This window comes from Pholcus phalangioides, unplaced genomic scaffold (assembly GCF_987345545.1).
Source record: "Pholcus phalangioides strain wild (caught in Gottingen) unplaced genomic scaffold, Ppha-v1.0 ptg000015l_1, whole genome shotgun sequence".
NCBI lineage: Eukaryota > Metazoa > Arthropoda > Arachnida > Araneae > Pholcidae > Pholcus > Pholcus phalangioides.
In genome coordinates, this window is record NW_028301608.1 from 45,216,778 (window position 1) to 45,242,052 (window position 25,275).

The 25,275-nt window shown below is 38.1% G+C and overlaps 1 protein-coding gene and 1 long non-coding RNA gene across 2 annotated transcripts in view; one reads left to right on the plus strand and one right to left on the minus strand.

Annotated features, from left to right (window-relative positions):
• The window catches only part of LOC149076093 (uncharacterized), a 54,723-nt gene extending 29,721 nt beyond the window's left edge, over positions 1–25,002 (minus strand). The window contains exon 1 of the long non-coding RNA XR_016194188.1: positions 24,908–25,002. This is a non-coding gene — a long non-coding RNA (uncharacterized LOC149076093). The remainder of the gene's footprint in view (positions 1–24,907) is intronic.
• Positions 19,665–24,577, plus strand: LOC149076094 (uncharacterized). The gene is made up of 2 exons (XM_089243619.1): positions 19,665–22,338; positions 23,767–24,577. The coding sequence occupies exons 1-2, from the start codon at positions 19,905–19,907 to the stop codon at positions 24,399–24,401; spliced, it is 3,069 nt and encodes a 1,022-aa protein (XP_089099745.1). The 5' UTR covers positions 19,665–19,904; the 3' UTR covers positions 24,402–24,577.
• Positions 25,003–25,275: the final 273 nt, after the last annotated feature.

Genomic DNA, 25,275 nt, shown 5'->3' on the forward strand with positions numbered 1-25,275 from the left:
ATGCAGAACATAGTCGGTGACCTTAATAGTGCTCTAATGGATTCTATAGCACACGGGTTGCGTTCAAATTGGCAAGTTTGTCCATCGAAACGCTGACATGTGAAAAAAGTTTATTGTTTGAATTAAAATGAATTGTTGAACGGTTAAATGAAAATTAAAATGATTAAAATGAAAATTAAAATGAACAATTGTCATCTTCCCAGATTAATTTTAGAACCTTGGTGTCATAAATACTTAAAAAAAATCGTCACTGCAAAATAGTATTTGAAAAAAAAAGATTATTAGATGGCATTTATGAATTTTTGTGATAGCCAGCTTCTATATGTTTTTTTTCCCCTATTGATTTTCTACTAGTACACGATACCATTTGTATATAGCTTTGCGAAATTATTGTACATTGCAGAATTACACGCAACGTCTGAATCACAAGCGTGGCATAGACATATATTGACTATTCCATATCATGACTATGCCATATATTCGCCCTGTGACGTGATCGGGAATTCTAATCTCTGATGTATGTGCCGTCAATGTATCTACGCACGTGCATTACTGATGTACTTCAATAAATATGTGGAGTAAATTTAAGCTGGATACAGATAATGTAACATCTCTTGGAACATGAACGTCATTCATATATAATAAATACATTATTGGATTATGATATAATTTTCAAAACTAGCCATATAGGCTCAGGGTGTATTATCATAACCGAATTTAAGTAGCGACTTTATCAATGTACGCAGTGGTACCCAAAAGATAGAAATTAGATTGAACCGACGATAATCACGTTGGTTGACAATAATCACGACTACGTAACAATGTAGTCTTAAAAATCAGCGTGCAGGGTAGGTTATGTGCATACAATATTCCGGTCGATTAAAAACGATTCTTACTTAATCACTAAACCTATCACTACTGTTTTACAGTACATGCACATCCGTAAACATTCCTTTTGCGATTTTCAAAAGACTCGGTACATGCCGGAACCTGTGTTCACAAATCACTCGGGTGCGGTAGCTTGGGTCGATAAGATATTCGCCTACAAGTACCAAAGGATGTTTGGAGGTGTCGCGAGTTTGATACCCGGTTGGTCCTTGTCAGGAAACTTTCCTGACACAGGGGTTACAACAGAAACGATGACATGACCATAGAAAAAGATTGCTACTGCAGGGAATCCCACTCCGAGAGGTTAGAGCACCAACCTCTCCGTGAGTATAGAAAAGGGCTGCCGTTTGGAATCGGCAATAAGTTGCAGATCCCAGTCTAATTAGCCCTTGTGTGTAGAAAATGATCGCTTTCGCGAAATGATCAAGTACCACACTGTACCAGTGTCGAAAATAGAGTGTGTTATAAAATAAAAAGATTGAATTTTCATACCGTTTCCCCAGTCCTCTATCCTCCAATTGTAAAGTGGTTGCCTCATCTCTCCTGACGCCAAGAAAAAAAAATGCACGTTTCTAAGCACAATGTTCACTGAGATACTGTATTTGAATTAGCGGTTGTCATCTTCAGGACAATTGTTAGAACTGAAACAAAAAGTTGGAATCTCAGGTGTGGTCCTCGTGTGGCTTGGTCAACATTATTGTTTTTCGATTGGTCGGTTAATCTTATGGCTGGCGATGAATTACTCAGGTTGGAAGAACCTAATTGATAGGTAGATGTGTGGCGATGCTGTCGGCAAGAGTGTGTAGGTGTTGGTTTCGAATAGCATAAATCTGCCAACACCTCGTTATGTGTGCGCGCCTTTTCTTGGCCTCTCTTCCGCTGTTTGGGAGAGAAGGCTTTGGTTTCTTGCAGAGTAGAGATGTCTTTTAACTGTGTGTCCGTGTATTCTTATTTCGTATATATGTGTTAACGTGCCGTGTGTTTCTTCTAATTAATAAACCGTATATTTAACCGTATCTAGAATTGAACAGTCTTAGTGGAGTCAAATAAAATTTAACTATGGATAAATAGCTACTTCAATTTAAATGTCATTATCACCTCCGGCAACCACATATGGTGTCCACAAACTGGTGACTCAGGACTATCGGATATTACCTTCTGAAACCACTGTTCCAGTTCAGCCTCGTATGTTATAACGAATCATGAATACCTCTCTGCAACGTGGATTTTAATTTCAGTTTCGTGGTGAGTGAATATTTCTCTCTTTCGTAGGACTATTGCCGTCTTCATTCTTTCGCTATGGCAAATCCGCAAGCAACTGCTAGTCAGACTGAACTTTCCCTTTCGGGAACCGAAGTCTCACGTGTTTCATTCCGTGCGCCTCCATTTTGGGAAGCCGACGTTGATTTATGGTTCCTTCAAGTGGAATCCCAGTTTATCACGGCAGGCATTACCGCGGATAAGACGAAGTTTCATTCGGTGATTTCCGTTCTCGACACAAAAATCTTGTCTTACGTGAGTGATTTAGTACGTAATCCTCCCACACACGATTTATATGAGACTCTAAAGAAACGTATTCTTTCCCGATTTGCTCAATCTGAAACTGCTCGCTTGAAATCTCTTTTTCATGAGTGCGAGCTAGGCGACAAAAAACCGTCCCAGCTACTTTGTGAGATGCGAAACTTGTCGAATAACACAATCAGTGATGATGTTTTGAGCACATTATGGCAGCAAAGATTACCCGTCAGTGTTCAACAAATTTTGTCGATTTGTCGGGATCCTCTTGACTCTTTAGCTCAGATAGCTGATCGCATATTAGAAGCTTCGAGTTTCAACGCTGTCGTTTCTCAGGTGTCTCAACCTCCTCTGCCTTCTTCAGAGTTGCATGAGCTTAAAAAAGAAATTGCATCGCTCGCCACACGAGTCGAAGAGCTCTCTCGTTCTCGAAACCAATACAGAGGTCGGTCGCGAAACAATTCGAAAACTCGTGAGCGGAAAAAATCTTCAGATCGCTCCGATCGACGCAAATTGTGCTGGTATCATGCTCGATATGGTGAAAAAGCACATCGTTGCATTTCACCTTGCCAACACTCGGAAAACTAGTGGGCAATCCTGTTACAGCGGCGGCCGGAGATTGCCACTTTCAAAGTCGCTTATTCATTTGTGATAGAAAATCGAAAATTCGTTTTCTTGTTGACAGTGGTGCAGCTGTGAGCTGTTTTCCTAAATCACTTGCCAAAGTTTCCAAGCCTGACGACCTTTCGTTATATGCGGCTAATGGCACTAAAATTCACACATATGGAACTAAGCATTTTGAACTTGATCTCGGACTGAGGAGAATATTCTCATTCAATTTCTTAGTGGCCGACGTCACAAGTCCTATTTTGGGTGCCGATTTCTTGGAGAGATTCGGTTTACTTGTTGATGTCAAGAATCGCCGGTTGGTTGATAATTTGACAACTCTATACTCTCTTGGTGTCGTTACCACTGGTCCTTCTCTCGGTCTAACTACAGTTTCTGGTGCCACTACATACCATAAAATTTTGACCAAGTTCCCAAATCTCACTGGTTCGGTCTTAAATTCTCAACCCAAACCACATGCCATTATCCACTTCATCGAAACATCAGGGCCTCCCGTCTTCGCAAAGGCTAGACGTCTTTCTCCTGAAAAACTTTTTGCCGTCAAGAAAGAATTTAACTTGCTTTTGAAGCAAGGCATCATTCGTCCTAGCAAAAGCCCTTGGGCTAGTCCTATCCACCTAGTCCCAAAAAAGACAGGTGGTTGGCGCATATGTGGTGATTTTCGTCGGTTGAATGCCGTAACTACTCCTGATCGTTATCCTATTCCCAATATTCAAGACTTTTCTTTCGGTCTGGCTGGAAAAAGAATATTTTCTAAACTCGATCTTGTAAAGGCATACCACCAGATTCCTGTGAAAGAAAGTGATATTCCCAAGACGGCTGTGATTACACCGCACGGTCTCTTTGAGTATGTTTTCATGACCTTTGGGCTCAGGAACGCCGCACAAACATTTCAACGATTCGTTGACAGCATCCTCTCGGATCTCGACTTCTGCTATGTTTACTTAGACGACATTCTTGTTGCGTCAGCTGATGAGAAGTCGCATGAACAAGATCTCGATGTGTTGTTCAAGAGACTAAGCGAATACGGTTTAGTTCTCAATCCTGACAAATGCCAATTTGGACTCAAAGAAATTCAGTTTTTAGGTCATCTTGTGTCAGAAAAGGGCATTTCCCCGTTGCCGGATCGTGTTACCGCACTTTTGGACTATCCATTGCCCAACACAATCGATGAGCTGCGACGTTTTCTGGCACTAATAAATTTTTATCATCGTTTCATGAAAAACGCTGCCTCTACGCAAGCATGTTTGCATGATCTAGTTAAAGGCAAACAAAAACGGGATAAAACAAAAATCGTCTGGTCTGAGGAAGCAAAATCTGCATTCGAGTCATGCAAGGAAATGATTTCCAATGCTGCTCTATTGGCTCATCCTATTTCAAGTGCGCATCTCCTTCTAGCTGTCGACGCGTCTGATTTCGCGATTGGCGGAGTTTTGAATCAAGCAGTTAATGATCAAACTCAGCCATTAGGATTCTTCTCGCGTAAGCTAACTTCAGCTGAACGCAGATACAGTGCGTACGATCGAGAATTGCTAGCGATATATTCAGCAATTAAATATTTTCGACATATGCTGGAGGGATCTGACTTCGAAATTCTCACAGACCACAAACCATTGGTCTATGCATTTTCCCAAAAAAGTGAAAAATGTTCACCTAGGCAGATTCGTCATCTAGAATTCATTAGTCAATTTTCAACCCGTATCAAGCACATTTCAGGCGATCGAAATGCAGTAGCCGATGCATTTTCAAGAATATCGGAAATTGAAATACCTCCTAGTATCGATTTCGCCGAGATGGCTCGCGCTCAGGATGAGGAAGAATTGCGATTACTTCGTGAAATGGACTCAGGTCTCGAGTTAAAACCAATGACTTTCGGTTCTCCTGAAGTCACTCTACAGTGTGATGTTTCCACTGGTTCAATTAGACCTTACGTACCGTCAACGTTTCGCCGCGCTATTTTTGATGCAGTGCACAACCTCTCCCACCCTGGTGCCAAAGCTACTACTGAAATGGTTCGCAGACGATTCATCTGGAAATTTTTAGAAAGGGACTGCAAAGAGTGGTGCAAAACTTGCATCCATTGCCAGCGATCCAAAGTTGGTCGTCACACACATTCTCCTATTGGTGCATTCGGATTACCTTCCGCAAGGTTCTCGCATGTCCATATTGACATCGTGGGTCCACTTCCACCAAGTAAAGGAAATCGCTACGTTGTGACTTGCAGTGACCGATTCACCAGATGGCCGGAAGCTATTCCTGTACCCGATCAGACTGCTGAAACTGTGGCATTCGCTTTCCTGTCGAATTGGATCTCCCGTTTTGGCGTTCCAGAACGCATTACTACGGACAGGGGTTCTCAGTTTGAATCTGAACTCTTCCGATCTCTTGCGAAGTTGCTGGGTGTGGACAGGGTGCGTACTACCGCTTACCACCCACAAAGCAATGGAGCCATCGAGAGATTCCACAGGGACTTGAAAGCTGCCATCATGTGTCACGCCACTGAAAGATGGGTTGACGTTCTTCCTACCATTCTACTCGGGATACGCTCAAGTTTCAAACCTGATTTTGGTGCTACGCCGGCGGACATGGTCTACGGAACATCTCTGAGGTTACCAGGAGACTTCTTCAAAGATTCCGGTAAGCACACCTCAAAATCTGATTATGTCACGAACTTGCGTATGACTATGTCAAAGCTTCGTCCTTCGCCTTTGTCCAATCATTCCTCAAAAAACATTTTTGTGCACAAGGACTTGGCCAGATCCACACACGTTTTTGTGAGGGTTGACACTGTAAGGCGTTCGCTACAGCAGCCTTACCAAGGACCTTATGAAGTTTTGAATAGGACTGATAAATTTTTTACTTTGCGTATCAATAATGAATCTAAGTGTATTTCTATTGATCGTTTAAAACCTGCATTTTTGTTTAATTCTCTCGAATGCAAAGAATCTAATGTTTGCAAATCATCTATATGTAATGCCCCAGCCTCGCCACAGGGCTTCGTCACGAGGTTCGGACGGAAAGTCCGTTTTGTAACACCTTATCAAGCTTAACGTCCTTCGGACTCGTGGGGGAGTACTGTGGCGATGCTGTCGGCAAGAGTGTGTAGGTGTTGGTTTCGAATAGCATAAATCTGCCAACACCTCGTTATGTGTGCGCGCCTTTTCTTGGCCTCTCTTCCGCTGTTTGGGAGAGAAGGCTTTGGTTTCTTGCAGAGTAGAGATGTCTTTTAACTGTGTGTCCGTGTATTCTTATTTCGTATATATGTGTTAACGTGCCGTGTGTTTCTTCTAATTAATAAACCGTATATTTAACCGTATCTAGAATTGAACAGTCTTAGTGGAGTCAAATAAAATTTAACTATGGATAAATAGCTACTTCAATTTAAATGTCATTATCACCTCCGGCAACCACATATGGTGTCCACAGATGCGGTATAATAGAGAGAAGAAACTTGGAAACAGGGCAGATCCTGGACCCCAGCTCTCAGAAGAACGAGAATCTTCCCCTTCAAGATCTAGCAACAGAATAACGACAACCGCCAATCAGATAACTCTGCATCGGTAAAATTTGACTCTTTGTTCCAGTTTCACCAATTTTTCAGAAGATGCCAACCACTAGTGTTGGTTAAACGTTGAGGACTAACTCAAGAGGACGACGGTCTTCGAACTCGAGTAGACAATTTTCATCAAATTTTGAGCATTTTTTTAAATTAGAACCATATCATGCATATTTGACACACACCTTTTCTTTCTCGTCACTTCCTAAATATCCCAGTTTCTCAGAAATCGTCTCTCACTCTGTTTTTACATTTTCTCATCAATAGATTTTTATAAAATTTGTTTCAACAAATTTTCATTTGTTAAGGAAATATCTTTCTTCTGGCGCATGTCTGGAGCCCATGTCTCAAATTCTAAAAAAGGGTAAATTTATAGTATTATTTTTCCCCAATGATATTTAAAAATTTAGGACCGGTATAATTTTAAATTTTATATATTTCTTTTTTACAATTTTAAATATTTTTATCACTAGTTTATAGCCAAATGAAAATTTCCCACGGTTTTGTTCTTCATTCTTGGCAATTGGAAAACATTTGTTCACGTTCGACAACACCAGTTGCCACCTATGAAATTTTGCTTTGAGGAGATTAAGAAGAATGTGGCCATCACTTGAACCGCTTTTTAAACCAATTTGAATTGTAAATTAATTCACAAATTAGATTTATTCAGAAAGAAAGGAGTGAGTGTTTTTATCAATTGCCTTTTTTTCCTGGCTATTGCTTTTTCTTTTTTTTGAAAAAATAGCTGATACCCGGCGACGTTGCCCGCCCGTAAAGTATTAACACGTGTATAGCTCAATTAACCAGTATTCTCCTGGCTCATCTGAAAGAAAGGGATTCAATAACGTTAAAAGTTTAATCATTAAAATATTTTATAAATTTTATAAAAAATTTACCAAAGATTTAATAATTTGAAAGCTCAAAAATTGATTTGATTTTATTAATTATTTTGTAAATATAATTAAATTTGTAAAAAAAGTACACTGATCGCAGCAACACTGGTACACCAAAAAAAAACAACATTGATCAAAGCAACATTTGTACTCATAAATTAGGATTTGGAGTGGAAGAGAAATCTATATTTGACTCCATTTCACTAGGAATTACAGTGGAAAATCCATTAAAATTCGCATCTTTTGTGTAGGGAAAAATTGTTGCATCTAATTGAAAACATGGAAAAATTGTGAAAGGGGGAGAAATTTCTGCAAATTTAAAAAAAAAAATTGATAAAAATATTTTTTGACGGGAATATGCTGACGCCTCCTTCCACATATTAGCAAAGAATCCTAAAAAAATTCGGAGTGACACGATCAACGGTGTGGATTTGCATGAAGAACAAACATGCATATATACATACATCCTTTTGCATTTAAATTTATATAGTATAAAATATGTAATTGGAAATTTTCATTTTTTACCAGGTGCTTCCGCTAAGAGACATCTATTATTTGGGAAAAGCACATGATTCCAACGTGCTTAGTTTTTGATCAGTGTTGCAAAACATGTAAAAATGTCTTTCTACAGAAAGAAGGTTCGATCATAAGTTTGGGGGGGGGATAAAAATAAAAATGTATTTCTCAGTCGCAACATCATTCTGCAATAATGTTTCATCGGAAGACTTTGCTTGGAGAATGTAATCATGCTCTAGCAAAACAAAGATAAATTATAAATCTATTCTTAACATAGAGATTAACAGAACAAAGCACGATAAACACAGAAATAAAAATGTAATTGACAGACATTCATTCAGAACAGGGGGTCATTTAACCTATGTGACGCGACCCAAACTTGGGTCGCCGGGGCACCCAAGATGGATCGTTATCGAAATCTACTAACACCCTGGGAGCCCTATGTCGTCCCGACTCAAACGTGATACGTTGGAGATTCCGAGTTGGGTCGTAAAAATCAATAAGGCCACGGACTCGAGCTATGGGTCACAACCCAGACATGGTTCGCAGGGGCTTCCAAGATGGGTCATAGAAATCCAATAACAGCCAGGGTATCCTGAACTATGGGTCGCTAACCGGACTAGCTTGGCAGGGGCATCTGAGATGGGTCGTACAAATTCACTTACAGCCAGGGGTTTTGAGATTATGGCGCACGACTCGATTCGCTGGGGCTTCCGAAACGAGTCGTGAAAATCGACTTAAAGTCCTGTGATAAATACACTTATTGCGTCACGAATTTCGAAAAACCAAGTCACATGGGTCGCGAAGCTGATCTTGTTGCTGATTCTGACTCTCGGTTGAAAAGGGTTAAGAATCCGTGATTTAGAGCAGTGTTTCTTAACCTTTTTCAGCTCATGGCCCCCTATGGATCACATTTTTTTCTCGTGCCCCCCCCCCCTATCCTCATCAAAGATTGAGATACTTTCTATTTTTTATTATGAATAAAATTTTAATAAATCAGATCAATCTCTGGAATCTTGGCTAGGCACGGACTCAAAAATGGCGGATTATCATCTCTCCCAGGAGTCAAATTATATGTTAAAAAACAGTCTGTGTAAAATACGGTACGATCGAACGAACATGCACGATAAATCGACCATCCCAACACATCAACCGTTGCTCTGGCGGCCCTCCATACTTAGATGGAAGTAACATATGAAAATCATATAGTACCAGATCCCATATAGTGCTGTCCCCCTCCCTCCATTATAGACATGAAGACCCGGGTCATGTCCACATAGACCCAAGGGTTAAGATGACCCTATTTCTATGAACGGATCTGATGAATTCTGAAAGTGGTAATATTTTTTTCAACCATGTTTCACTTTTAAAGCTTTTTTCTCTTCACAGCTCTCTATGACTCCCTTCACCACCTGTCGTGGATCACCTTTCTTCTGATTTTCTCCCGTGGCCACCCTAGAATATCCCAGGACCGCAAGGGGGCCATATAGGTTAAGAACCACTGATTTAGAGTATCAGCTTTACCAAGTTGAAAAAATCAACTACCAATATAGAATATGTTTCCGATAGTCAAGCGTAAATGTCAAGTTAAGTGCTGAAAACCGGGGAAAGATGTCACGTCGAATTGCGTATCTCTTAAAACATGTTTAAATTCAAATAAATTTTTGTCACAAAATTTTTAACAAACTTCATTGCTGACAAGCTTTCATTTTTTAGCAGGTAAAGACGTGTCCATAAGAATTTTTTGGAGCTTTAATTTCGTTTTTTGTCCAGTTTCGTATGAATGACCCGCATTCTATTATTGATCTATAATAGAATTAATAACTGGAATTGGTCGCAATATTTTGTAGAGGAAACGATATTTTTGCATACAACTTCTTTTTCGTCTCATTCGTAGATGTGGGGAACGCGTTCCCTCTTTGAAATATACGGCGAATTTTATTTTTACAAGGAAGATGGATGGCTTTTGAAACGTCTCTTGAAAAGTGTTTACTCGAATTAAAGTGTCTGAAAAAAAATTCAAAAAAAAAACTTATTAAACTGTTACCGGAACGTGGAATGTTTAACCGACCACAAGAGTAAAAAATAAAAACACATCGAAACTGTAGCACATGAACGGCCAAAGAAATCGCCCGTGAATTCTCTCCCTTCTCTCGTATGTACTGTACACGTACTCATAACTTATACTGTGTAGCCTGAAGCAGAAGGTGCCGCGTATTTCCCGCTGGGATCCATTATAGTTGCTTCCGCGTGGTTGCGTATGAGTGAATGATACATCGTGAAATGATTGATAACTCCGTGTCAGTATGGTATCGCTTCTTTCGCACCGGATGTGGTGATACCATGGGAGAGCGTGTGCAGGAAAAAAAAAATGTGCAGGAGCACAATCGTCGGATAACCGATGGGGCTACATAGACCGGGTATGAGAGAGAGAGAGAGAGAGAGCTTGTTGTTGTGTGTGTACAGGAATAATAGTCCCAGATGTATAGGGGAGATAATACGACGGGGATTTGTGGTTTTCGCAGTAGATTATGTGTACATTATGGTCTGCAATACTTCTGTAGATTTTACACATATACACATCGTATTATACTCTAATGTTGATGTTTGCTGATACTGGTAGAAATTTCGTTGACCGGGATCAAGATTGGGAAATACGATTTCCCCTATTAAAACGGTAAAAACCCTTCTGGAATGTTCAGCGGAGGAAACTCCATTTAATCGAATTACCTAAACCAGTGTTTCTCAACTTTTTTTTTTGAAAACAAGAACCAGTAAAATGTGTGAAACAATATGATGAACCTCTTTTGTCCCGTATTACGGGACATACCTGCAATTTTCGTTGTTCGCTGTCATTTATTGCAACTTATTTTTGTAACGCGTCTAAAAAAAGACATTTCAGAAGTTTTTTGTTATTTTTTTAGACTTGGATTGTACATGTATGAGTGATCATTACTTCCAGAATTGTATTGTACATGCTTATTTGTGTAATCCGTTTTCCAGATGTTGAATATGGTTCACATTGCTAGTCTGATATTCTATTGTTCTGGTGAAAAAAGCAAATAAAAAAATTTTTCTTGTCAAAAATTGACCCTTTTCTCAAATTTCTCAATTAGTTTTGAGTCTGCTGGAGTGTAATAGGGTGTTCTATGTGTGTACCGTAATTTCCTGCGTCTAGTCCACAGATGCCAATTTCGTTACTTTGAGAGAAAATGTTATCATCGCATTGTCCCCATCGACGGCGCTGAGACTCTACTTATGAAACTTTCTTCCATCAATAATGAATTTTTAAAGAATGGAAGCTTTTTTGCTTGTCACGCTTTTGCCGAAAAAATGTCGCTTTTTCTATTCACATACATGTGACATCTATAAAAATATATGTATAAAATACCTGAATACCTTTTATAGCACCAGCTACAGTATAATTTGGTTAACTCGAATTTTGGATGATTCAAACTTTTACGAACTCCTGTTGAGTTTTCTATCTGATTTAATGTTAAAATTTCTTATCTAATTCGAAATTGGATAAAAATTCTTGTCTAATACGAAATTTCTTGGATAATTCGAAGTTGGAGGGAAAGTCATGATTTTTGTAGAGCAAGTTTAGTTTGGAAAATTTCTCAATCAGACTTTGTTCTATTTGAACAAGTAGTTAAACAACAAGTTTTCATAAACAAATAAATGTTTAAAACTCTGTTCTCTACTCTTTTTTTTGGGAGAATGCGTACCACTAAATGCCGATTATGTTGTTCAAGCTATGTATCAAGGTATGTGCCATTCAAAAATCGATAGTGTACACATACAGTATTATTTCGAAAACAGAAAAAGAAGAAACCCAAAATTTGAACGGCAGATGTATCACGTATACTTGACCTCTCGGGAAGTGTACATATATATGAACAGAACCCCATTCATCAGATACATGACATGAACTAAATCACCTCTCATACGTACTCTCCCTGTCAAGCGAAGAGCTGTCAGAGATCGGTGAGTGACTCTATTTATTCTGTTCTGGTTTGTTTCAAGAAGAAGGGAAAATAAATCTGTACGGGAGTAATTTAGTACCAACAGTCACTTGGTTTCCCACCAGCAGATGGTCCGTCAGATCAAGAATATGTACACCTGTCTTCTACTTGAAATAGGAGTTAGTTGATCTTGAAAATACGCCCCCGCTGATCAACTTATTACAAAGCAATAGTTATTTCTTACCTCATTTCCTCAAGAAGAACGAAAAAAGTTTGTTTTTCTTTTGATAATAATGAAAAATCGTGGTGGTCCACCATTTAAACGGAATATCCACCCTTTCTTAAGATGTATAATGGCTTTTTTTTTTAAGTGATTATTCAAGTGTTTCAGTATTGTTTGTTAAAGTTTTACGTTGATGAGTTGATCCGGAAGATAACGTCAATAGCCATAAGGGAGTGCCTAAGAAATGACTTTATTCATTAAATCATGATGTCATTCTTTTTAAATTTACTTTGCGCAATTATGCACATGTTATTCATAATATTTATACAGCTGTTATAAGGATTAAAGTAATTATCATGTCTCCCTAAATATAATTAAGACAATAATTTTCTATAATGGTATCAAATGTAGTCCGAGATAGCGGTTGTTACCATAAGCAGAATCACAGAATCGTTTGAACATCATATTTTGTATGCAAATACAAATACCACAACAGGAAAAATGGCCATTAAAAATATGGACAGAATCACAGGATGCAAAAACACTGCGAATGAAACTAAGAACATTTATTACGGAAAACTAAAAGGTATAAGAATATATAGTTAATTAAACTGTCCATACGCGATTATGGTTGCCTTGTTTAAGTATGGACAGCTTCTCAATTGATTCCGTTCATTATTTATTTGATTTTTTTGTGTCGAGTTGTGAATGAATTCGTATGAAAAACAAATTTGTTTGAAACACCTGTTGAATTATGTGAAATATTATGAGATGGTTTTGGGATACAGCATTATAGAAATTTAATATTATAAATTATTTTTGACTTTCTGGAAGGACAAGCAGTCCCTTGAAAGTCACAAAGCGGTTGTATGTGCGTGTCCATTTTTGTTCAGCTTTGTTAATTTTTTGTGCATTTTTGTCTTGTCATTTGTCTTTCTTTTGAATTTTGTTACGCGGACTTTGCATCCGCTCCATATATGAGTTGGTATTTCGTAAACAGGGTCTGTTACGTCTGTTACAGTCTGCAACGCATAGCCGGCGGGCCACCTTTTGCCCTCGGAGCATTCTGTCGTGGCCAGCCGATCATTTTCAGAAAATGGTTGAGAACGTTGAAAAATGATCTATTCTAGTATTAATGAATCTTCAAAAAGTCTCGCCACAAAGAGCACCAGACCTACAAACAGTACAAATGTAATTCAATCATAACACATCACTCACTTCACTTCTGCAGTATAGATGGCAGCACTGAAAAATCAAACACAACACTACATACGAGTTCAGACCGTTAAGTACACACACAGTTACACTTTCGGCACAACTCACTAGGTAGTAAATTTCCCATGGCGATAGACCTGAGTTGTGCTCGGGTAAAAAAAAAAGTATTAATGAATGCAATAATTTTAGAACAGAGAAATGAAATAATTCCGGAACAACTTGAAGAAAACTCAGAATCAATAGAAAAAAATAATTTTAGAATTTTTAAAACAAATAATTTTTGAAACAAATAATTATCAGAATTTGTAAAAAGAATGGCTTAAATCAATGAGAGAAATATATATGTATTTTCTGATAGAACGTATTTCACAATCAATAAAAGAATAATTGCGTTATTGTTGAGAGAAATTATTTCAAAAGCTGTTGTGAGAAGGGGAAAAAATCAGAACTACCGAAAAAAAATAATTAAAGAATCATTTAATGTGATTTCAGATTAAAATAAATATCAAAATTAAATTAATTAAAAGCTTTTTCAGAACTTGGGAAAAAAATATTGAAGAACTAATCAAAATGGATAATTATTAAAAAAGCAATTTCTGAATAAATAAATGCCCTCAATTATTTTCGTCCCCGTTTAACTCGGGGTCTCTCATTGACCTTTCTATTGAGATGCCACTTAATTTCACAAGTTAATTACTCATATGAGTTGTTGGCCCGTGGGCTTCATGAGAAGTTTCACTTTGGCCCGCCGCGTCAGAAGTATGTCTAAACCATACACGCACTCGTTGTAAATATTCCTCAAAGGAATTTCTAAAAATTCTATTCCGTATTTCTATTCCTTCTTTTTTCGTTTTTCAATTCTGTTTTTATGACAATAACTTTGCATCTTGTATGCCGGAAGCAGTTGAAATTAAATGAATTTTTGCACCAAACACAATAATACTAATGAAAAATAAGAATTAGAGTTATCAAACTACAAATTCGTAATTGCTTTAGGGTTTAACTTTCCAAGTGTAAAATTGAACATTTGCAACAATATCTAATATATACAATTACTATAAAAGTTATTAACATACTGCTTTATATGACATGGCGACGGTAATATGTGTGTGCCCAGCGTTAGATCAGTGCCGTCTTAACGCATGGGCCCACCCAGGAACGGCCCGGGGGCCTCAGAAAAACGAGAAGTAGGGCCTCAGGAAAATCGTTTGGCCCGAGGGCCCATGATGCCCTTAAGATGGCCCTGCGTTTAGGTTGAGGTATAGACAGTATGCCATTGCAAATTGAGTACATATAATACATATTATAAAATACATTTGATACAAGTTGAATACATTCCATACAAATTGGATACATTTCATAAAATACTTTTTATAAAATTTAAATGTATATCAAAAAACATGCTAGATAAGTATGTGTTTTTGTTGTATGTTTTTTTCAACTTGTCTAGTACGTATTCATTCATTGTGAAAAATCATCCAGAACATGGATATTGTCTATCCGGCCATTGACTTAGTGAATAGCGTCTACATGCATACGTATTCATGTATATATTATTAATGCAAATATTAGGGCTAGGATTTTAATGACCTGAAAACTGGCAAAATATGCCCTATAACAGATGCATATATGCCCTATAACAGATGCATATATGCCCTATAACAGATGCATATATGCCCTAAAAATTTTAAATTTGGCGTAAAAACCTGAAAAATAAGTCTTTGCCTTTATAAATAGGATGACAATATCGCCTGGAGTAAATTACGGGAAATCGCCAATCAAGGTTCAAAATGATGCCAAAGACACACAAGTAAAATTGCCAGTTGTGGGAAATGAAGATAGTGGAAAAAGTGTGCTTGGGGAGAAAAAATCCCTCCTCATTCTCCTGTTGAAATATGCCGAATAGTGCTCTAAAACAGTGGTTCCCAAAGCTTGAGTGCGAAAAACGTCCAAATAAGAAATTCATTTTTATTTTAAAAATAATTCAAAACTGAAAAAAAAAGGATTTACTCAGCTGAGCTAATTACCATGTATGATACAATGTAATTTTATCAAATTCTACTTGTTCAATAATCAATATATCAAGTTAATACTTATACAGGGTAACTCAAAAAGAATTACTTGAAATTAAATTTTTCTTATACAAATACAAAAGCTCCAACAGGACAAATGCCCAATGAGGTTGCTGAAAAAAAGATGTCCATAAAAAGTATTGGATACCAATACTTTTTAGGGACATCTAACTATATCAAAAATACAGCAACCGAATAAGAGCATTAAAAAACCAATAATTATGATAAAATATAAATTTAAATACTGAACATAAAATTTATGGTTGTCTTATAGATCGATAGCTTCTCGATTTATCCCAATATGCTTATCGTATTTCTTTTTAAACGCGTCAAATGTGTTAGAATGTTTTGAACAGTAAATTCAAAAAGTATAAAAACAGAATAAGTCATTTTTGCGAATATAAGGGGAAAAATGTTTACGTTTAACGAACAATTTTTAAAGGTAGATTAATTTAATTACGTTTAAATCCGTTTTAAATCGGATTATTCATAATCCGATTCAAAACTGATTTAAAACCGTTTGCAAAAATGAAGGAGCAGCTTACACTTCCATCTTGCATAAGAAACACACAGCACAAAAAAATAAATAAATAAAATAATAAATAAATAAATAATAAATATTTTATTCAATATTAAAAAGAAAAGAATTAATATCGATAAAAGCCAATATCACCTAATTGAAACCGAAACAAGCATTCCGAAATGTGGTTTCAGGACAGCACATTACTGAACTGGTAAAAAATTAGAATGTCCCAGATAATCGGGACATATGGCCAACCTATGAATGGAAGGCTGGCCGAAATTGTTTTTTTTTTTTGGTTTATGGGGGGGGGGGGGCGCTTCAAAAAGTTTGGCAACCACTGCCCTAAAATATGAAAATATGTCTGAAGTACAGTACTAAAATTCATGAAAAATGCCTTAGAATTACTGAAAATAATGAAAAAAAAATAAATTGAAAAGTAGTTAAATACAGTAATATTCTGTATAAATTCAACCAAATTCAGATTCGATAATTTAGACAGAAAATATAGTTTTTATATTCGATAATTAGACAGAAAATGAAAAGTCATGCTTAAAAGAAGAAATTTTTGAAGATTTTTCTGATGTAGAATGGAAAATTGGATTCCATTATTGACCAGCTGTTTTAAATATCAAATCAAACAAAAAAGTTTGTACTTAACCAACATTATTTAAATCGATCTAGAATTACTGAAAATAAATACATTTCATCATTAACTACAAATATATTATAATGCAATGGAATTATAAAATATTCTAATGACTTTCTGAGATCAATCTTTCAATATGCGTACGTAACGCTGATAAATTATTCCAAATCTCTTTGAAAAAAAAAATGATAAGAAGAGCAAACACAAATATTAAGGAACCTTTGATTCTTATTGGAATTCTTTAAGGAAAAGGGAAGGAAAATTAAATATACATGAACTTATAATGCGTAATTTCTAGTCTTGATGTATTTTGTAGGTGAAAAAACTGTTTTCTTTTTCCCTTCCATCGAATGATATCTTATTTATGTTTTGCCATTAAATATGCAATATGCAGAAAAGTGCCTAATTCCAAAGTGCTGCAAATCCAATGTGTAAGAGCGAGAGAGAGAGAGAAAGCTACTAGTGTAGATCTATCTATCATATTCCTATTGGAAACGTATTAGTTTCTTCTTTTTGAGTAAATTCCCATTTTTAAAAACGGTATTTGATTGCATTTCAATTCGATTTTCGATTTTTTCAAGTAAACTTTTGGTTACAATCGCCTTCACTTCTTCATATTATTTTCTTATTTCTTGCTTCTTCACTTTTCTTATATTTATGACTCAACTCTCTCTTTTACCCTTCCTAAGATTTGCGGTGGAATAAGTTATTCTAGCAAATAGCAGATATCGATTTGCGATTTTCCATCCCGTTGGGAGAGAAAAAAAATCGATCGTTATGGAATCGATTTGGAAAATCGGCATATCATGATCCTTACCTAAGGAACGTTCCGAGCGTATCGTTAAGGAATATGGGGAAATAAATTTTCTCGAAACTATCTCTTTTACCCATTCGATTTTTTTTTATATGAGTTTGGTGCAAATACTATGTTCGATATTTTCGATAGAATCGTGATACGTCAAACGTCACAGTTGCACATTGGTGCGATCGGTGTTGATGAAAACAAATTTATCAAGCGAGTGAAGGAATTATACGTTAATGTAGAACGATGAAGTCCAACGATATTTGCTCAAAATACAAAAATAATTAAACACCAGGCTGTTGTTTCAACGCTAATACAGCCTCTTTCGTCACTGCAAATGGCCTGTTACAGCACTGGCTATTCCCCAAAATAAAAGCACTTGGTGGTATCGAAAGCTGAAGCGTGTTGGGATGATGGTGGCGGAGGAAGAGATAGTGATTATGATGAAACATTTGCGATTATATTAGACGGAGTGTGTCGATGGTGGAGTGGCAGAGAGAAGCAAGTTTTAAGTATTTAGCTTAAAATATATGAAAAATATGGAGCGCTGAGAAATCGTTAACCAAAGAAGATAAATATTGATCGCTTCAAAGAAATCCAAGTCGAGGGCTGAAGAGCGTTTCTTGATGATTTTGGCAGCTTTTAAGTTAATGGTGATTGCTGGTGGAGCAGTATTGCCCTGTAGAAGAGCGCGTGAGCTCCTGAATTTTGACCTAGTGCTTGTGTTGGAAAAGACGAAATTTCAAGGAACGTTAGGTTTGGCCGATATATCAATAATTACGTCTAATTATCGTAATCGTTTCATCATCATCACCGTCTCATCCTCTGCCATCATCTCATCACAATTGCTTCCTCTGCCATCGTGATCACTATATCTTTCTTTGGCATCACCATCACTATGTCTTCCTTTGGCATCACCATCACTATGTCTTCCTTTGGTATCACCATCACTATCTCTTCTTCTGCAATAATGATCACTATCATGTTTCGGCTTTCGATCCGACCGCCTCCAAATTTCGGGTATGGCGGACTAGTTCGAGAAGTGACTGGAAATGCCTGGCCAAAGTCCGATAAATAAAAACATGATTTGTGGTCTTCATCAAGTTGGCGTATATTGTTGTGATAGTTATGTCCACGTTAGTTATGGCAACCCACCAAAATGCAGTCACAATGGGTGATAATTTCTTTTAATTTGACAAAATAAACTATATGTCTATATATTATTGCATAAATAGTGAAACAAGGGAATGTACAGCGTGCCCTGTAAGTCCTAATTCGATCTTTATCTCACCAACCATTTTTCGTATAGTCATGAACCCAGTTTATAAAAATGGCCAAAATGTATGTAGAAATCACCCTGTACCAGTATTGAGAGTGAAAATGCAGTGTAACACAAAATATAAAAACATGTGAACTTTTATATGGTCCTTTTGTCCTTTTACTTCCAATTGGAAAGTTGTTTCTCTGGCTCTCTTCAGTTCGACGAAAATAAAAAAATCCATGTTTCTAGGTGAAAAAGTTGCTGAGAGATATTCGAATTTTCAAATTAAAGAAAAAAGGGAAAACAACAACATAAACTAACAGACAACGCTTCCTTTCCTCATTTAGGCTGTTTTTTCCAACTTTTCTCTGATTTTTGAATTCGAATATCTCAGAGAATATTGCACTTAAAAACATAGGGTTTTCTTATCCTCAAGAGAGACAAAGCAACAATTTTGTAATTGGAAGTTAAATGACAAGGAGCAGTATAAAAATTTAGATTCTTTATTTTGTGACACACTGTATTTGCTCTCTCCAAACTGGTACAGGATGATCTCGGAATGCATTTTGAGCATTTTGTTTAAATTGGAATTATACCTCTACGACGAACTGTTGATGAGATAAAGGCCGGATAAGAACTTACAGGACACCCTGTATATTTGTTTTTATATCACAGAACAAACTCTTACATTCGGAACAGAAAACAAAAAGCTAATTGTAGTGTTCTGTATGCGCGTCTCTCAGTTAAAACCTTGACGTAACAATATGGTGTAAGGCTCCAGAGCATAAGAAGAAGAAAAGCCCCAGGAGACCGGAGGTTGAAAAAAAAAAGGGGACATTCGAAAATAAACAGAAGGAGAGAGGGTGTGAAAAAAGCGATCGAGTAGGATCGTCGTCTCATGTTAACGTTCTTATTTTATTTTTTTTTATTAATAAATTTCTGTTTATGCTTGTCATCATGAGTGCTCACTATTCAAAGAACATAAGGTCACTACATTGGCGCAGTCGGTTAGGATAGTGAGCAATAGATTGGACAATATTTAACGGAAAAACTTTCGTCGTGAGAAGGCGACGCGAAGAGAACTTTTGTCGTGAGGAGACGATACGAAGAGTACTTGAAGAGTGTTGGAAGAACGAAGGAAAAGTGCGGTGAGTGTTTTTTTCATAAGAAAATTCGCTGGTTTTCTTTTCTTTGAGAGAATCATGGCTTTCTTAGCCAGAGGCAAAAAAGAGGACTTACAGCAAGTCGCTGCGGAAATGGGGCTTGAAAATGTTATGCAGATGAAAGTATTTCAACTCAAATCCGCAATAATGGAGGCAGAATGCTATGACAAAGAGTTCATCGAACAGTTTCTGAACACCGTAATTGAGGAGAGAAAACGGACAGAGATGGAAGCAAGCGAGGAGAGAAAACGGAAAGAGATGGAAGCAAGTGAGGAGAGAAAACGGAAAGAGATGGAAGCAAGTGAGGAGAGAAAACGGATGGAAGCTAGTGAGGAGAGAAAACGGAAAGAGATGGAAGCTAGTGAGGAGAGACGAATGGAGTTCGAACTCAAAAAAATGCAACTAGAAAATGAAAGGATTCGCATCAGCGCGGCAGGTGAATCCCCGATTAACTCAATGGCAAGGCCAAGGATAGAGCTACAGAACATTTTGCAAAAGTTCGATCCGAAGAGCAACGAGATTAGCCTCTACCTGGTGCTGTTTGAAAGGCAAGCGAAAAGAGCCGAAATAAAAAGGGAACTTTGGGTTTCATATCTGATTGGACTATTACCTTATGATGTGGCGCAAATCATTGCTAGAGAAAATGAAGAGACAACAGATGACTATGACCAAGTCAAATCCATTTTGCTTAAGAGATATAAGCTTACTCCCGAGAGGTTTCGACAGATGTTCACGAAGCACAGTAAACGATCGGAAGCAACGTGGTGTGATTTTGCTTATGAACTCAGAAACTTCTTCACTGAATGGATCCGAGGCCTGGAGATTACCACGATTGAAGAACTGTCTGATTTGATTATTACGGATCAGATAAAACGGAAAGTACCGTCAGAGATTCGAGATCATTTTATTGACGAGTGGTCTCAATTCAAGCGACCCGACATCCTTGCTAGTAAATTGGATGACTACGAGAACGTCAGGGCAGACATCGGCAAGAGTTCGAAGGATTTCTTCGAAGAAGAAAAGTCATCGTTACAGCGACAACACTTCAGCTATGGAGAGGGACGAGAAACATCGACAAAAACAGCATATACGCCACCAAATCGGAAGTATCGTTGCGATAAAGGCTGGAACAAGACCGAAAACACGAATATCAGAAAAAGCCCAAAGGAGTGTTACATCTGTGGTTTGAATCATTTCGCTCGAGATTGTGATCAAAGATATAAGGCGAACCCGAAAGAAAACCTGGAAGATGATGTGTTGACCGCAGAAATTCGATCGGAATTATTTGATTCGAGTGAGCCAAATCTGGATCTGAACCCTTTACATTATGCAGATATTTGTGTAGGAAATAGAAAAATCAGAAGATTGGTGGATTCTGGATGTCAAATTCCAGTGATTCGTTCGGACTGTATACCGGAATCAATAATTAAGAAAGGGAAGATCATTTTAACGAGTGCGTTTGGAGAAAGAATTGAAGCGTCACTTGTGAATGTTAGTGCTTCGTTGAAAGTGGGAAACAACGAAGATTTTTGTAAACCTGTTGAAATCCTCGCTGCAGTAACAGATAAAATTCGAGAACAGTGCATTATTCCACCAAACGTACATGGATTACTTTGCGAGGCTGCAGACACCGAAGAAGGGCGATTGTCTTTCCCCACTGAAAGGGAAAAGCACCATCCTCCTGCGACGGAGCGAAGTGAGGAGCGCGTGTGCGCGAGTATTGAAGAAGAGGACAAGGTGTCACCTCTACCTGAGGCTGAGAACGAAGTTGGGTTCGGATATAGCGATAGGAATTTGCAGAGTGCTATCTTGTGTAAACAACAAAACAGGTGCAAATCGTTGAAAGAGCTGTGGAAAGACGCATCTAAGAAGAAAGGAAACTTTTTCTTACTAGGCGGCTTGTTATTTCATAAAGATAAGGTTGCTGGTGAAACTGTTAATCAATTAGTTTTGCCGGAAAGCAGAAGGCAACAGGTTTTGAAATTAGCGCATGAATCCGTGTTTGGTAGCCATATGGGACAAAAGAAAACCAATGAGAGAATTAGATATAGCTTCTATTGGCCAAATATGACGGTGGATGTTGCGGAATTTTGTAAATCTTGTGAAAGCTGTCAGCTACGTAGTCCGGAAAAGGCCATTGACAAAATTCCAATCACGCCGGTGCTGCGACCCGGGTTACCGTTCGAAGTGGTTAATGTCGATGTCATTGGACCCATTGAACCCCCTTCTGCACGCAAACATAAATATGTTTTGTGCGTGGTTGATCAGCATTCTCGATGGCCAGAGGCTATACCCCTTCGCTCCTTGACAGCGAGGGCGACGTGTGAGGCGTTATTGAGTATTTTTATGAGGACTGGAATACCAAATGTTATCGCTAGTGATCAAGGTACTAATTTTGTTTCTAAGCTCACACGAGAATTCGTCGAACGATTGGGGTGCTCGCCCAGGTTTTCAGTACCTGGATATCCTGCAAGTAACGGGCTCGTAGAGCGGTATAATCGAGTCTTGAAGAACGCCCTTCATCATATAATCCGTTCTGATCCGAGCAACTGGGACAAGTATATTCCATACGTATTGTTTGCATACAGAGAGGTACCGAATTGTACGACCGGCGTCTCGCCTTTCAAGTTGATGTATGGCAGAGAAGCTAGGGGTCCTCTGAGTGTGCTCAAATCCAGCTGGTGTGGTGATGTCCCTATACCTTTGAACATGGACAAGTCCATTGTAGATTACTTACAAGAACAAAAAATCAATTTCGAACGTGCGGCAGAGCAAGCGTCAGTAATTGCAGCAGGCAAACAGAAAATGTATGCGGATTATTTCAACAGGCGTGCTGTTCCAAAAGAATTTCAAGTGGGTGAGCAAGTGTATCTGCTGATCCCAGACTCATCAAACAAACTTTACGCACGATGGACGGGTCCTGGGGAAGTCGTTGAGTTCCGTCCTCCCCACTCGTACAAAGTAAAACTGCCGGATAGAAAAGTTCGACATTGTCATGCTAATAAAATCAGGAGGTATTTTCCGAGAGTGAATGCAGTAGGAATCATCTTCGAGGATGATCAAGAGTTTGGGGAGATTCAAGCTTCACCTAGAATCAATTCGGGATATCCATCGGCAGATATTACCTCCGAGGTTGACATGAATCACCTCCCAGTGGAAATACAAAGTCAATTGAGGGATTTACTTCGCCGACATCGAGACATATTTACTGGGAAGGTACAGAAAGCAAAAGTTGGCGGCCATAAAATAAGACTGGAACCCGATAAAGAACGGAAGAAGCCATATGTTTACAGAATTCCAGAAGCGTTGAAATCACAAGTGGATGTCCAGATAGATGAACTGATTGAATTAGATCTGATTGAAGAATGTTCATCAGAGATTGCTCATCCAGTGGTCTGCGTAAGTAAGAAAGACGGGGGATTGCGCCTGTGCGTTGATTACAGGTGTCTGAACGCCGTGACAAAGACGGATGATTTCCCTATGGAAGATGCCGTCCAACTGATATATAGTATAGGGAAAGCGAATGTTATAACAACTTTGGATTTGTTGAAAGGCTATTGGGCAATTCCTATGGAAGAAGAAAGTCGGGATCTGACCTCGTTCAAAACCCATAGAGCCCAATACAGATTTAAGGTGATGCCCTTTGGATTGAAAAACGCTGCAGCCACCTTTCAGAGAGAAATGAATCGAGCATTAGATCAATATAAAGATTTTGCAAGGGCATACATAGATGACATTGCGATATTTTCAAATGATATGGATAGTCATTTGAAACATCTGGGCATCATTTTGGCAAGGCTGAAAGAGTTACGATTTACTGTGAATCTGCGAAAGTGTGATTTCGCAAAGCCAGAGATTAAATACCTTGGGCACATCATAGGCTCGGGTAAACATCAAGCAGATCCCGAAAAGATCAAAGCCATCACTCGACTATCAAGACCCCGAACGAAGAAGGATCTACGAAGTCTGCTCGGGCTTTGCAACTACTATCGGGAATACATTCCTAGCTATGCTGAAATAGCATTCCCTTTGACAGAGTTAACCAAAAGGAAAATTCCTGATGTATTACCGTGGGAGGAAACACATGAACTTGCATTCAACAAGTTGAAGTCGTCCTTAGCAAGTGCCTCTGCTTTAAGTACTCCAAATATGAACAAGGCTTTTGTAATCCATACTGATGCATCTCTGATTGGTGTCGGTTGTTGTTTATCACAAACTGTGGACGGTAAACTGCATCCTGTAGCGTATGCTAGCCAGAAGTTAAACAAAACTCAGCAGTTATGGTCCACGATAGAACGAGAAGCTTTTGCTCTTGTGTGGAGTTTGAAGAAGTTCGAGTCATTATTGTTTGGAGCAGAAATAGTGGCGTATACTGATCACAACCCACTATCATACTTGACAAAGTGTGCACCACAATCCTCGCGATTGCAACGTTGGGTGTTTGCTCTACAGAAGTTCAACATAAAAATTGAACATTGCCCAGGCGCAAAAATGTCTCACGCAGATGCCTTGTCAAGGCTGTTTGCCAGTGAATAGTTGTAAACATTCCCAGACGCATACAGAAGATTCCAGGTTGTGTTTATATGTAAACCCAATCTTGCGTGGGGGGTGTAGTGTTCTGTATGCGCGTCTCTCAGTTAAAACCTTGACGTAACAATATGGTGTAAGGCTCCAGAGCATAAGAAGAAGAAAAGCCCCAGGAGACCGGAGGTTGAAAAAAAAAAGGGGACATTCGAAAATAAACAGAAGGAGAGAGGGTGTGAAAAAAGCGATCGAGTAGGATCGTCGTCTCATGTTAACGTTCTTATTTTATTTTTTTTTATTAATAAATTTCTGTTTATGCTTGTCATCATGAGTGCTCACTATTCAAAGAACATAAGGTCACTACACTAATGATCTAAAAAAAGTTGAATTCATTTTTATATTATTTAAAAAAAAGGAATGAAATAGAAAAAAACAAAGGAAATCGTATTAGAATTCCCAAAGTTAATACAAGCAAAATAAAAACTAAAAATGAGCAAAAAATTCGGAGAAATACGTACCGGAAAAGGGATTTGAATTTTAAATTTTGTATGTCGGAAATTAAAAGTCGAATCATCGAGGCAAAAGCACCGTGATTTGATGCTTGAAGACTTCTCTTTTTTTCTCTCTCCAGATATTAGGAAAAACTGGAATAAAAAAATATATAAATACATGGCACGGAGGGTGAAGGGAATACGTAAGGGAAGAGATTCCAGGCACAGGAGAGAAAAATGCTTGTCGGACAGAGTTATCGGAGCGTTAAAGGATTGGTGAGTGTGCGGTCGGAAGACGTTTAACCATCACACAAATACTCACACGTTCCAGGATACCAAAAAAAAAAAACATATATAAATCTTCCCACACACATTTTCCTTCGGTCGTGTAGTAT